At 45.5% G+C, this 18,162-nt stretch overlaps 1 protein-coding gene across 6 annotated transcripts in view; it reads right to left on the bottom strand.

Moving 5' to 3' along the window:
* Window positions 1–18,162, bottom strand: part of LOC128342902 (testis-expressed protein 47-like) — a 34,841-nt gene that overhangs the window by 9,849 nt on the left and 6,830 nt on the right. For 4 of the 6 annotated variants that reach the window (XM_053291062.1, XM_053291063.1, XM_053291066.1 and 1 more), the window contains 5 exons: window positions 16,249–16,321; window positions 15,412–15,515; window positions 13,593–13,654; window positions 10,931–11,135; window positions 8,854–9,010 (listed from right to left, as the gene is read on the bottom strand). In XM_053291062.1, the coding sequence (XP_053147037.1) occupies window positions 8,854–9,010; window positions 10,931–11,135; window positions 13,593–13,654; window positions 15,412–15,515; window positions 16,249–16,321 (601 nt within the window). Of the gene's footprint in view, window positions 1–2,526; window positions 2,752–5,408; window positions 5,468–8,853; window positions 9,011–10,930; window positions 11,136–13,592; window positions 13,655–15,411; window positions 15,516–16,248; window positions 16,322–18,162 lie in introns of those variants that run through there. The other 2 variants (XM_053291068.1, XM_053291067.1) reach the window with 2 other exon arrangements.

The raw sequence follows: 18,162 nt of genomic DNA, 5'->3' as shown, positions 1-18,162 counted from the left end.
CCAAAGGGCTCACAATCTAAAAAGAAACTTAAACTAAACACCAGCAACAGTCACTGTGAAGGTACTGTGTGGGGAGTGGATAGGGCTAGTTACTCCTGCCCTGCTACACTTGTCTGTCATTTCCTTCAAAGACACACACACACACACACCGCTTTCCCAATCTCTGGCAAAATAGACAAGGACCAGGGAAATTGCTGTCTATCTCATGAGTGCCTAATCAACTGTGGTTTTGTTTAATGGAAGTGTTAATGTGTACACCAGTGCTGGTGCCAGAGGCTGAGAAGCCAGTGAAGCTGATACAGCTTCCCTTCAACCTTGTCAGGTTTGGGATGGGGAAAGGAGGAGGAGACAGTGAAGGAAATGGTTGTGATGTACGAATCTGTCGTGATCATTAAAAAAAGTGGGGGGGGGGAGGAATGTGATAAAGTCATGCCTGTTAATGGTGACCAAAAAGACAATTCCATAAAGGAAGAAGACAGTAAAAGGGGTGGGAGAGGAGCTATTCCAAAATGTGTACAACTCAGTGGGAGAAAAGTGGGTGAAGGACTAAATCTGTGATTTAGCTAGAATGCATCTGTTCAGCAGCAACATAAAAATGCATGGAGCTTAAAATATCATAAACATACTTTCCTGCATGTCTATCAATCAATTTAAACACCAGATTAAATTAAAATTTATTTTGGTCTTTCATAACTCTGCACCAACAGAGAGAGAGAGAGAGGCTTGCAATTTCAAGTACATGTGTGAAATCAGTCTTACTGTGCCCTTGACCTCTGGGGTTTCCCCCCCTGTTCTAATGAGTCGCTGAATAACCTTGTATTAGGTGGCCATTTGCAGCCTTACTGCTACATACCAACTTACTGTGGCATCATGGGTGGCTGCAGCTACCCTGTTTCCCCGAAAGTAAGACCTAGCAGTAATTTCTGATGTACCGCTAATTGCCCTAGTGCATTTTTGGGGGCTAAAATTAATATAAGACACACTCTTATTTTCGGGGAAACACGGTAGGTGGAGAGCGCTAGTTGCCTGGAATTGCTGCATTTGCATTTGTGGGGTGGGTGGGGATAGAATGCTCACCTCACCAGGTGACCAGATGTGACCAAGCCCCAGCTCTCCACATGGTTGCTGCTGCCGTGTGCATTTGGGGTTCACTATGTCCTAAACTGCCACCTCGACTCCTCCCCTCCACTTGCATCATGTGTTTCTCTTTTGTGGAAGTTCTCAGTTGTCCCGCTCTCTGCACAAAAGGCACTTTAGCAGTAGGGGGGAAGCCAGCTCCAGCTGCAGAGTTGTGAATGGCTGCTGAAAGACGCTAAAGGTTATAACTGCAGGTTTGACTGACTGCCAGCTCTTCCTGGTGGTGTATCATTTCAAAGTAATCACAATTCAGGTGGCATTTTAACCCAGACTCCTTGCAGATGGAGAGGCCTCCTTTCCCTCCTCTTTTGAAGGTGGCAGCAGCCCAGGGCCCATCTGCCTCATGCCAAATGCTATCACGGCTGACAGCTGCTCTAGCTCCACAGGGATTTCCTTGTTTTTTTGTGTTCCATCCCAAGTGTCAGTGTTCTTGCTATCTCAGTCAGGCCTAGGATCAAAGCCCAAAGCATGGAACTCATTAACACAAGAGGCACCTGCAAGTTCAGTAAGGTGGTGGCTTTATGATTGGCTGCTGCATATTCCCATCTGCTCTGGATCTTAGAAACACCAGTGGTGGGTTCTCTGAACAGCCACTGAAAACAGCAGCTCTTCCTAGGCTGGCAGAGTTTTTCTCTGTGGCAAGATTGCCCATTGCCTTCCGCCCCAATCCTTTCGTATTCCCTGACCCTTTGCACTTTGGTGATTAATAGACACCAGCTAGGTCCCACTCAACAACATTAAGGATCGTTACTTTCTAAAAGGAGAAGTGCAATGTATCCCTCCTTTCACAGCTTATGACTTAGCAAGGGAAGTGAACACCACCAGCACCAGAAGCTAATGGGGTCTTGGTAGAGGTGAAATCTCCATGTCCCATTTCCCCCATAGAGTTGAAAGGGAGGCAGGGAGGGGAGTGGGCAAGAAGCATGGCTGTATTTCTGCTTTTCCCTGCATCTAGGTTCCAATGCTGCAGATAGTCCTGCTATAGATAGGCCCAATGCCATCCTTCTGGTGGGATGGGAGAGTCTTGAAGCAAGGGAGAGACAAAGAAATGAAGAGTTGAGGCAGAGTGCCTTGAATGCAGCCATAACCTTGCATTAGGCTCCAATGCTGCGTGCACACCCAGAGCCAAGCTTACCCCTCTGCCCTCCTTCTCAGAAGCAGGAAGGGGCAAATTATTGGAATGGAAATTTCATTGTCTACCCCAAACAGAGAAACTGTTGCTCTTGGCATCAAAACCTTCCCTGCCCATTATCATGACTCAGAGCAGGTGCAGTCCATGTATGTTGGGGACCAGAAGTGTTCAGAGTTTACCCTTATTTGAGATGACTGGCACGGTGGGTCAACACACGGTTGCTGAGGGCATGACTGTATGATGGAAACACTGGCTACTTCTGGAAGAAACAGGCATGCAATTTATATTATTTGTTGTTTAAGCATCACTTCCTTTCATCATACAATTTAAAAGAATTCAGACATGTTTTTCTACCAACATTGTCTTCCAGATGTTGCAAATACATTTCTTCCTTTTCCCCGCATGGAAAGCAGGTTCCCTTTACATAGCAGCAGCTCATTCAAAAGGTCGTTTTAGCCACTCCGGCAAAGGCCACGCTCTCTCTGTTTGGAGAGGGAAGAAATTGGTTCTTAGAACAGCCTCAAGGTGCCAGAGAGCTTTGCTAGAAAGTCTGCTGTGACGTGGGCTGCTGTGAGCATGTACATAGGTGAACAGTATTGGATGGTCCTGATTAAGCCTTGCAGAGGTAAGTGCTTCTTCAGATGTTAGTGCTCCAGATATCAGTCAAGTATATATAAGATAATAAGAACAGCCCTGCTTGATCAGGCTCAAGGCCTATCTAGTCCAGCACTCTGTTTCACACAGTGGCCCACCAGAAGCCTTTGGGAAGCCCGCAGGCAAGAAGTGAGGGCATGCCCTCTGTCCTGCTGTTGCTCCTCTGTAACTGGTGAGGTGGCCTATAGCCACCAGAGTAGCAGCCATAGATAGACCTGTCCTCCATGAATTTATCTAAACCCCTCTTAAAGCCATCCTGGCAGGGATGGAGCCACCATTGTGCAAAGGCCACCAAAAGCCCCCAGGTGCATGACAAAAGCCCCCATGTGCAAAGGGGGCATGGCCTGGGCTCTAGAGAGCCCCAAGTGAGCTCTCCCCCAGTCATTTCAGGCAGCGCTTGCTGCCAGACAGCATTTATTTCTATTTCTCGCCCTTGCTGGAGGGAGAGAAAGGGGAAATAAAGGCTGTCAGGCAGCAAACGCTGCCTGAAATGACCGAGGGAGAGCTTGCTTCGGGCTCTCCAGAGTGTGAGCAGGGGAAGCTCGCTTGAGGCTCTCCAGGGCCCGAGCTATGCCTCCATGCACATGACGTCACGAGCATGGGGTGTTACTAGAGGGGCCACCACGTGGGGCTGGACACAGGCTGCCATTCGACTGGCTCCATGCCTGCATCCAGGCTAGTGGCCATCAACAGATCCTGTGGCTGAGAATGCCATAGATTAATTACGTGCTGTGTGAACAAGTCCTTCCTTTTATTGGTCCTAAAATTTCCCAACCTTCATTTCCATGGGGAACTGAAGGTGTCCTTTCTGTGTTCATCTAGATTCCTTTGAGGGGGCTAAAAGGTGAGATATCAATAGTTTTGCAACAATGGCTGACATGATGGCTTATGGCTGCAGAAGACATTGGTGTCATTACTGTTGAAGACCCAGTAGCAGCAGGGCCATAGAGAGAACCAGCATGAGCACTATGAGTGTTATCACCATTTTCCTCATTTATGAGATTGGGAATAAATATGGTCATGCTTGTAGCGCTACTGCTGATTCTCTCAGCAGTACCACTGCTTCTGGATCTTCAGCAGCAGTGGCACCACGGTCTTCCAGAGCTGTAGGTGCCGTGTACAATGCCAGCCAATAACTTGTTCTTGGAGTCAGCTGCTTGGTGTATGTTTAGTGACCGGGCATTTCTGGCATCCCCAAACCTTCTTGTCCAACAGCAGCACCTTCTGCATACTTTAAACTGAAATATATATATATACACACACAACTATAAACTTCGGTGCATGTGAATAGAGAAGCTATAGGCAGGTATTGTATGACCTTGTCTGAGCAAATTGTACATTGTACAGTCATAAGGCACAGAGTTGGGTAGCAGTAGCATGTACATAGGTGAACAGTATTTGATGGTCCTGATTAACCCTTGCAGAGGTAAGTGCTTCTCCAGGACTATGTAATATGTTTGAGAATGCATAGGTGCTGCTGTGAGATGATACTAGGATTAGGAAAAGATGGTGCAATTCCCCAGTGCATGACTGTACAGTAGACCATCTGAGAGCAACAGTTAAAAGTAAGCAGCTGTTTTTTCCTGAATTCTTTAGGTGAGCTACATTCATCCTATGAATCGACAAATAAGAATAAGAGCACAACAGCTTTTGTACAGGACATGCCTACCTTCACAAGCCAAGCAAGTTAGTTGACATGACTTTCCCCTGAAAAGTCACAGTTTGTGTGAACAATGTAAGGGAGGATAATGGTAAGGATCCATTTCTTCCCTTGTTGAAATACTGAAAGTTATGAGAAACGCCAAAGATAGATTGAGCTTGGATTTCTTGGGCCTATTCCCAGTGCCATCCAATGGCATTTCAAGGGCTTATTTGCTACAATGACTTGGGAAATCTAGTTCTCCTCCTCCAGAGGGTTCTGATGCACGTTGTGAAAGCATGTGTGATCTGAAGAGCCCATCTTCAGACTCATTGCAGGTACGGTTAGAATTTCAGACTCTCCACCATTCCCATCAGTGCTGATCCTAACCAGGAGTCACATTATTTATTCATTTCCAGTTCCTCCAAAGCATTTAATAAAACTTGGAAATGTATGTTGATTGCATAAATCTATCAAAACTGTCTTTTTCTAAACCTGCCTATGCTGTGGTACCCATTTTCAGCAACAGGATTAGCAGGATTCAAAGGATTAGCAGTATATCATATTAATTTCCCAAGCAAAATCCCTGTAGCAGGCACCATTACGTGTTCACACAAACCTGCGTTCAGCACAATGCAATGGGTATTACATAGAAGGGGTCAGATCTAACAGTTATTGCTCCTACAGCATGGCTGTTAGTGTGGCAAGCATATAAAGGTTGCTCCCGTGCCCGGTAGGTGATGTTAGCCTAGTCTAGTACCAGATTACCTGTGACTCTACTCATGCACTGGAAAGCATCATGCAAGTGCCAGCATGCAGCGGATTATAGAATTCACGGTACCGTACCTTTTGCAGTGTATGCGGAACTTAAACAGAGGTTGGATTGTCACTTCGAAACACAAGCCCTTCAACCAAAACAGGTACTACATAATTGCAATGTTCACTTACTTCAAATTAAGCCCTGCTAAAGAAGTACTTTCAAGTTTTTTGGCAGGGTAAAGAAATACACACACAGAGACTCAGAGCTCGTCTCACTGGGCCACGAGCCTAGCTATTGTTCTCTGTATATGCCATTACTGGTCAACAATGGAAGATGTTGTCATACAGACCTTTTATTTCAGAGTGTGTGTGTGAGAGAGAGAGAATATGTACACATTTAAATCCACACACAGCCCTTAGTAAAGGGCATTGAAGGCAGCCTAGAGAAAAATCCTAGAGAAAAACGTCCCCTGCCACCTAGAGGCCAGGCCCGCCATCTTCCCTTGTTCCTACACATTCCTGGAAACGACTGCTGATTTACATATCTCTTATGAATTTTGAAGAATTATATAATTCTTATATTTAAGAATTTGGGCAAAATAAAGCCATGCTTCCCAATGACCTACAGATACCAAATTTTGCATACACAATCTTGCAACTGAGAATTAGCCAAACGTACAACCTTCTACATCAGAGTATGCTGGGGGAAAGATTTACATGGTTTTTGGTTTTTGGTTAAGTTTGAAATATAATCATTCTTGAACTGTATGATTTACAGACTTCTCTGGTCGCTGCTGCTGCTGCTGCTGCTGCTGACATGATGCAGCTTTGATGTCTCTATAAAGCAGAAGCACAGCGTATATCTCAGCAGCCAGGGTAGGCAGGAGCAAAGATCCGCCTTGGTACTTGCCTCCAAGGCACCTCCTCCTCCCACTGGTCTTGGCCACCAGCTGTGCACACGGCACAGTTTTGGGAAAGCTACAGCACATACTTTGCATGTAGAAGGTGTTGGAAGTGAAGGACTCTGCACTGGCTCATGTCTCAATGACAGAGTGGGACAGATTAGTGAGTCTGAGGGCTAGAGGGGTCAAGACATTGGTCATCCCTTCTCTACTGCTCTGACACTATCTCTTTGGTATGTAGATTGCTGTTCTTAGGGACTTCCTTCCTCCCTCCCACTTCCTATTCTTCTTTCCCTTTCTTCTCCCTTGCAACACCCACACTCCTCTCTCCCTGCACCATGTGTGCAGAGGTGCAGACTCCATCCCTCTGCATCCAGCTTGCTAGACAGATTAGAGATCCTATCTCTCCACTTTCCTATCTAGAATGGAGTTCACTAATAAAGACTCCTTATATTGATTTGAAACTATGAACTGGCTCCAAGTTTCTTTTACTCTCAGCATACACGCATGCACAGGCAGACTCCGCTGTGTTTTGCCTCTGTGCAGTCTGCTGTAATAGAAGAGTATCGCTTACTAGAGAGAATTCCCAACAGAAGGTCCCTGGTTTGATCATTGGCATCTCTAGTTTAGGAGGATGTCCTATATCAGAGGTGGGTAAGGCATCTGCCCAAGACCTTGGAAGGACCAATGGTCAGACTTCGTCCCAGGCACCTATGTATATCTGTATCTTCATAGGCCATTTCCTTCCTAAGTCAAGTGACTGGTCACCGCAGATCTCTCCTAGCACTGCCTTCCCCTGATGGAGGAGACAACTGCTGTAATGGATCCCTCTCCCATACCCCTCCCATGGCCGGAAAAGGAAGTGTGCTCTCTCCTGATCTACCAGTTGATTGCTTTCCTATTGGAAAATGGAAGAGTACTGGGCTTCTCCAAGGCACTCCTCATGCCATCAGTCCTCTACTGTGGAGTATGAACAAAGACATTCAATTATGGATGCTTCTTGCTGTAAAACAGATGATAAAATCACAGAGGACTGCTGGTGCCAATGCAGCCCAACCATAGAACTGCGGATAGAATATCATCCAGTCCTCCTCCCTGTTTTCTAGGGTTTAAACCACATCCACACACCACAGATAATCTCCCCTATAGATCAATCACATTCTACTAATTATAACATGGCAGAGTTCAGGAATGAACAAGCGAGACTCTGTGTCACAGCTGCCTGTATAGCAATAGCACTTACGTTTATATACCGCTCTATAGCCGGAGCTCTCTAAGCGGTTTACAATGATTTAGCATATTGCCCCCAACATTCTGGGTACTCATTTTACCGACCTCGGAAGGATGAAAGGCTGAGTCAACCTTGAGCCCCTGGTCAGGATCGAACTTGTAACCTTCTGGTTACAGGGCGGCAGTTTTACCACTGCGCCACCAGGGGCTCTATGTATGACTGAAGGAACAGTATCCAAGTGGCTCAAGGAAGAGACTCAAAGTGTGAGCTAAAAGCAAAGTCAAACCAATAAAAAGCATGTTTATCCTGAAGCCAAAGTATGGTGTTCAGCTTTCATCACTTCTTGAGATACCGTGTCAAGGGGTTCAGCTCTATCACCTCTCATGGAAGCTGAAGCCCAAGAATTAAACATAGGGAGGGTATTCTCACAATCACTGGAAAGCAGGCTAAGGGAGCTTAGCCCGCTTTCCAGTCATCATGAGAACCAGTGGGCTCACAGATGAGTCTGGTAGTTCCCTGGTGGCTAGCCTGCCAAAGTAGCCCTCTCCTTGACCCAGGCTAGCTGAGCGAGTGCTCCTCTAACCCAGGCTTCCTGATTGTGTATTGCCGCGGCCTCCTGGCAAGCAGCCTCCCAGGCCCGGGGGTCTCTCCAGCATGCCCCACAGAATCCTGTGGGGAGTGGTGTGTGTGTGTGTGTGTGTGCGCGCACACACACTGCATGTCTGCAGAACAACCATGTGTGCCATTGTTCTGCTACATAATCCCCGCAAACCCCGCTGGCTCCGTGACGGAGCCAGCAGTCATGTGGGCAGCCGATCTGGCCGCCCAGGGCTGCAAGTAGTGATCCTCTGCGGGGAGAGCGGGCTAAGCCTGCTCTCCTCACTGAACCCCCTCAAGCAGCTCTCACTGATCGTGAGACTCACCTCTGGGTTTAATTCTTCACTCTCCCCTCAGAGCTGGCAGGGTGTGGGTTTGGACGATATAACTGCTGGCCCTTGGAATCATGTGAGGAGTTGTGTGTGTGTGTGTGTGTGTGTGCGGGCAGAACAACCATGTGTGTCATTGTTCAGCCACATAATTGTGTGAGCGTGGTTCATTCAAATCCCACCCCCACTGCATTACTCAAATGCTATTTTAGAGTATTGTATTGTTAAGTACTACTTTAAAGTATTTGCAGTTTGGATTAGTGCCCTCCCCTATGTGATTATGCAGTGGAAATACAATGCATCATGTGGAGGGAAGATGTGCATGCACTTGCTCCTCCCCCACAGGATTCAGAGGGACCAATAGACACATAGTCTGAAGATCTTACTGCATAAGGATTGTGAAAGGAGGAGATCTCCTCCAATTTCCACCCCCACCTCCAGCATCTCCCCAGCCTGCCATACTTGGCCCGTACCTGAGTCCATAAGGATGTTCATTGGGCTGTCATAAAGATGTAGGTACTGAGTGGGGCTCAGCAACTCCTGGCACTCCAGCAAGTACAAGATGGTATCTTGTGGAACAATGAGATCTGTTGCCTTCTCCAGGGTGGTGTCAGGGAGGTTTTTGGGACTCTGAAGACCAGAAGAGAAGCAAGAACTCGGGGTCAGTGGATTCCACGGTCCCAGAGAAGCACAGTATTTTGCTCATCTGTCCAGTTTTTCAAAACCCAGATCACTGCCAAGCCAATTTAATGAAAAAGCCAGAACATTTGAGACCAGGCACCTACTCCCACTTTTCTAAATGGTTCCATGAAGATAGAGCAGCAGCAACAGCACTGTGATCACATTGCCCCAAGGGGCAGTGCTGGGAAAATGCAGATCTGCCAGAGAGCAAGAGGGAATGTCTGCACTGAGCTTAGGTGCTCCCTCCTCACCATAGACCATCAGTATTGTACCAGCATTGCTTTGAGGGGCAGTGCTGTCATGTTGTTGGGTCTGTTGCAGAGAGAGGGAAATAGCTTAGCGTGAAGCAGATTTTTTTTTTAATGGGAAAGGCAGCCTCTATAGACAAGTTGAGGAATGGTAATGGTGGCAATGGTTTCTCATAGCAACCCTGGCAGATGCCTATCCATACTCTCCTTGAAAACCTCCAGCAAAAAACAAGTGGCTGCTATTCATTCCGGGGCGGGGGGCGGGGAGTAAAGCACTGCACCATTGCAGTGGAGGCAAAACCTGTCCCTGCCCTGAACAGGATGGTCTGGTGGCCTCTGCTGACAGGGTTTCCTATAATGATGGGCACTTTGTTCATATTAAGACAGCAATAAGGGTGGCTGAGCAGACTGTTAGTGTGCCAAACCCGTACTTATTTTATTTAACAAATTTGTATACCACCCACTACCCAAGTTTCTAGGCAGTTTACAGCATAAAACAAAAATAAACCAAGAATGTAACAGTTAAAACATAAAACCAGATTAAAATATCCATAAGAACACCAACTAACTAAAAAGCTTGGCTGAAGAGATGTGTCTTCAGTTGTTTCCTAAAGGTCAACAGGGATGGAGCACGCCTTTGAGTCACCACCATACAAGCTGGTGGCACCCTCAGATGAACCTCCCCTGAAGATCTTAATAGGGTTCATAATGAAAAAGGTTTAGTTTATTGTTTGTTTATTGTTAAGGTGTTCTCTTAAATACCATGGGCTCAAGCCATTAAGGGTTTTATAGTTAATAACCAGAACTTTGTATTTTGCTCAGAAACCTATTGGTAGCCAGTGTAGATCTTCTAGAATCATAATGATATGGTCTCTGCAAGATGTCCTGGAGACCAATCTGGCAGCAGCATTCTGCACCAATTGCAGCTTCAGGACTATGTACAAAGGCAGCCCCATGTAGAGTGCATTGCAGTAGTCAAGCAAGGAGGTTACCAGCATATGCACCACTATCTTAATGGTTACTCTCTTCCAAGAAAGGGTGCAGTTGGCGAACCATCTGATAGAAAGCACTCCTGGTCACTGCCTTCACCTGAGGTAGCAGAGAGAGGGTTGGGTCCAGTACTCCCAAACTGTGAGCCTGTTCCTTCTGGGGGAATGTAACCGCATCCAGAACAGGCAGATCTATCCCATTTCCTGAACTGCGGCTTCTTACAGTGAGCACTTCTGTCTTGTTTGGATTCAGTCTCTGTTTGTTATCCCTCGTCCAGCCCATTATTCCCTCAAGGCAGGCATTGCCTGATTAAGCTGATATGAAGAAGTAGATATGGGTGTCATCAGCATACTGATAACACCCTGCACCAAATTCCCTGATGATCTCTCCCAGTGGTTTCATGTAGATGTTAAAAAGCATTGGAGACAAAATGAAGCCCTGAGGGACACCATACAAAAGCTATCACTTCGCAGAGCAAAAGTCTCCAAGTAACACCTTCTGAAATCTGCCTGAGAGGTATGAGCAGAACTACTGCAAAGCAGTGCCCCCTACACCCAGTTACCACAGGCAATCCAGGAGGATACCATAATTGATGATATCGAAAACTTGGCAACAATTTGGGGGTTCATACCTTGTGGTACTTCAACAGATGCACACCAAGTTTCAGGAGTGCTGTGAGGCACTCAGAGATAACAGCTTCCACTGGCTCTTCATGGGATGTACCATATCCCAGGTGCATCTGTGGCATATTCAGAACCTTGTAGTTCCACTGCTGGAAGAGTCGGGAGGGGAGATTATGGGACATTACAAGGATCTTGGCATCCAGAACCAGGACTCTGAAGAAGATTTAAACAATAAGTTATGGTAAGAAGTAATTTTCTTATTTTCCTTTCACTATAATCTTAATTGATAATTACTACTTCCGCCTCAAACATTCACACTTCCACCATCTTTAACTGGGGCGGATTACATCATCACAAACTACATGATTGAGGTGTCCCTATGTGTCCCTACAACTGTACTAAATTTGGTCCAAATCCGTTCCCTCTTGTGCCTCAAACGTTTGTGCATCTGCCATCTTGAATTGGGGTGGATGACATCATTACAAACTACACCATTGAGGTTAGCAAATTTGGTTCAAATCGGTTAGGCTGTTCACAAGTTAGCCCACTTGCATGGCAAACGTTCAATGTATCTGCTGTCTTGAACTGGGGTGGATGGCATCATCACAAACTACACTATTGTGGTGTGTCTATGTGTCACTCACTACAACTGTACCAATTTGGTTCAAATCAGTTAGGCAGTCCACAAGTTAGCCCACTAGCTAATGTTCATGCGTCCGCCATCTTGAATTAGGGTGGATGACATCATTACAAACTCCGCCATTGTAGTTTGTCCTATGTGACCCTACAACTGCAGCAAATTTGGTTCAAATTGGTCCAGGCATTGCAAAGTTGATAGCAGGGGACACACAAACACACACACGCCGAGCTGGGTGGTCTTACTTTCCTTAAGGAAAGTAGGCTGAAAAAAATCGGACATCATCTTAAATATTGTGAGGGAAGAATGGCTGGTTGATTGAATTCTCATGGCAGAAGAGAACAAGGAAGCAAACAATCCTCTCCTACACAACAGCAGAATATTGGCCTGAGCAGAACCATTTCTAGAAAACTGAAAATACATGCAGGATACTAATGAATAATTAAAGTTTTGAGTGTAGTCTTCACTTGGCACAGGGCCAGACGGGGTGATCCTCACCTCCTAATCCAGCCTTTAACATGGAGAATAGAGTGGGCCTCCTCTCCTCTCTAACCACCTTGTGTGCAATCCCTACCTCTACCATCCTTATAAGGCGGCATGTGCAAATGCCACCTACATGAATAAATTCCAACATGTGGAGGATAAAAAATTGCCACCTACCTGCATAAAACCCAATGCGTAGGATAAAATTGTATGGTTGATTTCCTTCACTGAATCTAGAAATCCATGGCATGACTTTCGGCAGTACACATTGGATATTATGTGCGTAGGCAAAATTCATTCAGTGTGTCCCTGTGGAGATGTGCAGGGGCGCTCTAACCCCTGGACTTCAGGGCTGAAGTCCAGGGCCTCCACACCCCCTGGGGCCCCCCAAATCCTCTTTAGTCTCTCCTGGGTGGTGTGGTTTGTGCCCTCAAGAACCTATGTGTTAAACGATGCTTAACTTGTAGTGAGGGTGCCTCCAAAGCCTTTAGGTCCAGGCTCCAAAATTACCTAGGTGCACTTCTGTGTGCAGAGACAGTGGAGATAGGATCATGAGCTGGACTGGTAGGCTCATTTTCCACTCTGGTCAGGAATTAGGAATGTCCTACACTTTAAAGAATTATAACTATAAACATGAAAGGCTGGAAATTCATCTGTGTTACTTAGCTGAATCCAGCGATACAAAAACTCATGGATTCTCTTTTATAAGGTTCTGATCTCCTGGGCCTAGTGTGTTTCTAAGGCCGGATATATATATCACATGAACTCTCATTATTCTATTATTACTCAGCACTCAGTTCTAAATGCAATTCTTTTCAATGGAAGCAGCTTGGATGTTATCAGGCAATATGAAATCCCTGATGGCTCATTCACACATGCAACTCACCAGGATATTTGATGCTATCCTGCATGTGCTGTGAATGTGCCTGTGTCAACAGCCTCTCAGTACTGAGCTCTGTGAGAGTCTTCCTAACCCTGCTAGAATCTGAAGCAGTCTCCTTAGCTTAGCCCCCGCAGAAACAAAAGCAGTAATAGGGATTCCATCCTAAAGGTCACCAAATCAACATGAAGGATTAGTGGCTGATATACAGTGCAATGTTAGAACAATGTCCTAATGATGCACTATTGCAGTTGTGAAACAGCACTCTTGTGCAACAGCATTAATTGCATGAATGTTGTTGTGCAATGGCATGCTAACAAGCAACTATGTTGGTGCAATTAGTGCTGCTTCACAATTGTAACAGCACATCATTATAACGCTGTTCTAACGCTGCACTGTGTGTCAGCCTAAAAGCGTCACTCTACCTGGCTACAGCAGCGCAGACAGGTTGGAATTCCTGTCCCATCAGTCATCCTTGTGCCCACCGCTCATGTTTAGAGCAGGGTTTGTTTGAAAAGAGAAGCCGCCCTATCTGTGATGGTGAACGCTTCCGTCATCATGAGAATGGGGCTAAATAGGGCTAGTGTATCCAATCCCATCAATCAGAACTGATCTTTTGAGGACCAGCAGTGTGGTTGAAAAGGGGGTCTCACTGCCACCGCCAGCTCACCTCTGCTGCTGCTCCATGTCCCTCAAGTCTCGCAGGACAGAGTAAAGCACATCACTGGATGACTGAAAGGAAGGAGGGGGGGGGGGAGTTGAAAACCAAACTGGCAATACCAGAGGCAATAAAGCAGGAGTGTTCGTATTAAGGAAGTTTACAGAAGTGCAGTGAACTTCAAGCACTCTGTTTGGCCCCTTGGATAGTGTGCTGGGCTACATGTGGGGGGCACAGGCAAGACGCTTGTGGGAGGAGGAAGCAAGTGGGATTATATGAAAGGCCAAATGCAGTGACCTGTTGCAAAGCTCCCTGCCTGCCAGCTGAGCACCCTTGAAGGCAAGGGGGAAGAGCAAATGATTGGGTTAAGGGTCTTTTAGCTTCTCACTCAGCAGAAATTAACTTCAAGCAGCTAAGTACAGTGTGACCCTCAGGATTTTCAGGTGGAGGATTCAAGCAGTTGTGCTGTGGGAGTGGCAGGAGCCAGAATCTTTTAAAGACTGGGGCCGGGAGCCTGAATATTCCTTGGCTCCCCGCCCCCTGAATATCTGGAGGCTTCCCTTCTACCACCCCACACCCCACCACCTGGCTGGAGGGTACTGTTTGCCAATGCTGATGTTGGCCCTTCCAAGTGTGAGGCCTGCAGCAATTGCCTCCATCTTTCCCCTCTGCAAAAAAAAAAAAAAAAAAAAAAAAAAGCCGGGCAGGAGCAGAACTGAGGGGAAAGGGTTTCCAGAAATTAATCAGAGCCGAGGCAGGGAGCTTTCATGGTTAAAACATTTTGGAACCACTGAGCTACACGTGGGCTGAAATGCTCACAACGGCAGAGGATCCTAGGCCTTTTATCACCATGGTTACGGACAGCAAAAGGCTGACTTTACAACATCTAAGAATGTCTGATAACAGGGAAGAGGCAGATCGTTGGCTGCCTCGTCCATGCAGCCACAGAACTTTGAAACCAACAAATTGGGCAGATACTGAGCAGCGCACCTCTGTTCTGCTTTACTAGAGATGCCGAGTAGAGAAATGTCTCCTTCCCCTGCCTCCCACACGTGATCTCACTCATCACCACCTACACTTTGTTCTCCTGACAAGGAAGCCTAGTTCCACACTTTCATCAGTTGTCATGACCATGGACAATCACTATCAGGCACTGGAAAGAAAGGTATAAGTAAGATCCTTGGGGGTAAGGACCTTGACTTGGGTGCTAGGGGTTTAGCTTACAAGCATATACTTCAAGATATATAAAGAATGGCCAGCTGAAAGGACATGGGAGACAGATCTCTCAATTGCCACATGAGTAGGGTTACTAGCTGGTCCGACAAATGCTAATGGCTGGCTGGAGGACTTTTGTTTTTGGCCAGAAAAACATTGCAAGACTGTCCCATTCTCCCCCCCCCACCCTATTAGTTAAAAAACAGAGTTTAAAAACTCATAGTTTAAAAACTATTTACTCTGCACTTCAGGATTTGTGCTACGTTCCATCCCAGACCTGCTCCAAACCATTGGCCCCTCATAAACCTCCTGGCTCTGCCCCTGCAGAACTGCTCTGAGCAGTACCCTGCTACCAGAATTTGTTGCTGCAAGAGATGGCAAACTTACACTTGAAGATGGAAAGGTAAGGGAAATAAATTGAGCCATGAAAGAGCTGGGCAATAATTCTTGAATTCTTGCCAGAGTTAGAGGAAACTCACACAATGTCATAAGCAGAAAAGACTGCATCTTATGAATAGTGAGTGATGGAACTGCTCATGAATGCCAGCAGCATCCCAACAGAGTTCAACAAACTCACATTGTTTACCACACATGCACACAGACACACACTCCTCACCTCCAACATGTGGACAATGCATGTGGGGTACAGCAACAGCAGGCCTGTGACCCCCTCACCCTGGTAGTAGCGCTGCAGACTCATAAACAGCTGTTCCCAATATTCTGAGGAGAAATTAGGCAGGTATGAATTCTTCCTGGTAGAACATACCGACCACCACACAGTGAGACTGGTATCTCTACCAGTCCCTTTCCCCATCCTCCCCTCATAATCTCCTGTGAGGAGGGAGACAGACTAAAACCCTGAATGTAAAAATAGGATGAGGAGGCAAGTAAGTAACCAGAGAACAGTGGAACAAGAAATACAATATCTGCATACTTTCCCAGTCCTGTAGCACTTTTAAAGAAGTCTTAAATGAAAACTTATTAGTCCAAGGCTCATGTTAACAGCTGGAAAGGATCCCACACCTTACCCAATCTCTGGGTGAAGACCTGACAACCTTACATGAGTTCTATATTGCCTCTCCTCCACCAAACCCAAAGAGCCCTGATCACTCTTTGGCCTCCCATTTTCTGTCTCACTGCTCCAAGACAAAGCATGCCCTAGATACGTTGCTTGTTCCTCTTCTCAGGATGAAAAAAAAGCTTCCTTTATGCTGGCCAAAACACATCACTGGCTTCATCCTAAATGTCTGTGCTCTCTCCACTCCCAACATATTCCCAACCTATATTGGAAAAAGGATCACTAATGTTTGTGGCACCAGTCACCAGTATGGTCAATGTGTTGGTAGAGTGTAGAGTAGAGTTACAAAGCTCCAGGACCCTGTCACATTCTAGAACTTTCTGTCTTCCAGAAGGTTCCCTGGTATAGGAGCCAGGAGGAGGATTATTTCCTTACCAGCTAAATCTCTTTTATCAGCCAGGTCTGGGGAGATCTTGGCAAAGAAAATCAGCCTGTGGAGAAGAGATTTCTAAAGAAAAAAAGGGAAAGAATACGGTGTTCACACTGGGAACAAACAGGACTGTCTAGAGTTTTTCATACAGGAGAAAAATGAAGTTCACATGCTGTTGTGACATTACACTAAAAAGCGGCTGCATTGGTGTCATTGGTTTTTTCTGTTATTGCTATATGTATGTCTTTTTTGACCATGGTGAAGCCATTTTCTAGATATTGCCAGTAGCAAAGTTTTTTTGTTTGTTTTTTCTGCCATTTTCTGACAGCAAATAGTCAGCAGTTTACTTTTTCTTTGAAATGTAGCTTGCTCAGAATTAAGGTCCTCTTGACAATTTACTTGACAAATCTGTGAAGTTTGCTGCCTTGTGGTAATCAGTAGTCAATTTTTCTCTAAAGAATACATATTATTATTATTTCCTGAATTTCTACCAGATACCTCCTTCTGAGATAATTGTGTGGTGTTTTATGCATTTCCATTGTTGTCCAATCATGCATACATTCTCAGTTCAGGAGAGATTCCACCCATTTCCTTGGCCATATAACTGGTTCAAAGCAGAGGCGGATTAACGTAGTAGCAAATGTAGCATTTGCTACGGGCCCCGCATTTTTTGAGGGCCCCACACACCCAGCTTCCAACTGGGAATTGAAGTTAAAATTTTACCTGTTTTATTTGGTCCATGTTAGATAAAATATCCCTTTTCTGCTAAATGTGCCTTTTAAGAGAAGGCCCAGCACAGCATCTGTCCAGTGGCTGTTGTTGGTGCCTATCACATTTTTCTTTTTAGAGTGTGAGCCCTTTGGAGACAGAGAATCATCTATCCACTCTTTATTTTTCTATGTAAACCACTTTGAGAATTTTGATTGAAAAATGGTATATAAATATTCACTGTTGTAGTAAGTGTGAGTTTGTGGCTTGCTCTTCCATACTCCAAAATATAGCAAATGAAAAAAGTGAATCACTTTACTATGCAAGCAAATAATTTATGTTTTAATATTTATGGGTGGTTGTTTTTTTTTAATTTAGGGCCCCTTTATAACATATGCTACAGGCCCCACACTAGCTTAATCCAGCCCTGGTTCAAAGGTTACTTATGAAAGCCATCTCCCCACAACCATATGGTTTCTTCTGCTAGTAACAAGGAGCTGGTCCAACACTAGACTCTCTGTGGGAGTGCCTGTCTTCACTGGTTTTTGCTGAACACAGAGTATCTGCAGATAAATGCAATCACTTTATAAAAAGGGAAGACATAAGTTTGTGCGTTCTGTTACAGCCTGACTTGTTTTTGGTTTTAAACGGCGATCACACTCCAACCCTATCCATGTTTACTCAGCAATAAGTCCCACTGACTAAACAAGAACCTATTCCTAGAGTTTTTTTAACACAACCACACCAACAGTGACAAAAAGTACACTCTAGCTAGGAAAAAGATGACACTACGTGCACTGTGGGTGGTTTCAGAAGTGGGTGGTAGGGGCATGTCCAGAATTAGCTTGGTGTTTCCAGGAATCACCATTAGTCTTTTGGTGACCATTGAAGATTTCAATAGCTTTATACTTTTAAAAGGCTGCCAATGGGTGGATGGGTGGTGGGGAATCTCCAGGAAAAGCTTCAGTCTGAGCTGGCAACCCTCTCATTAACATTCAGACCCCAAGTTTTTAAGAGCCTTTAAAAGGACCTGGTTTAGTTAAGTGAGCATGCATAGGATTGCAACCCAACAGTCTAAGTATTTGTAGCACTGGTTGCCCATTGATGTCAATAAGCTTGAGTGTGTCTAACTACCACACAGGATCTGTTGTATTCACCTGGAAACAGTTAACTGAGCTTGTACTCTTTATTTCTCAGCCTAAGAGCTTTAG

The sequence above is a fragment of the Hemicordylus capensis genome, chromosome 2 (assembly GCF_027244095.1).
Source record: "Hemicordylus capensis ecotype Gifberg chromosome 2, rHemCap1.1.pri, whole genome shotgun sequence".
Lineage (NCBI taxonomy): Eukaryota > Metazoa > Chordata > Lepidosauria > Squamata > Cordylidae > Hemicordylus > Hemicordylus capensis.
Note: the sequence above shows the minus strand (reverse complement) of the source record. Positions and strands in the feature narration are given on the sequence as shown.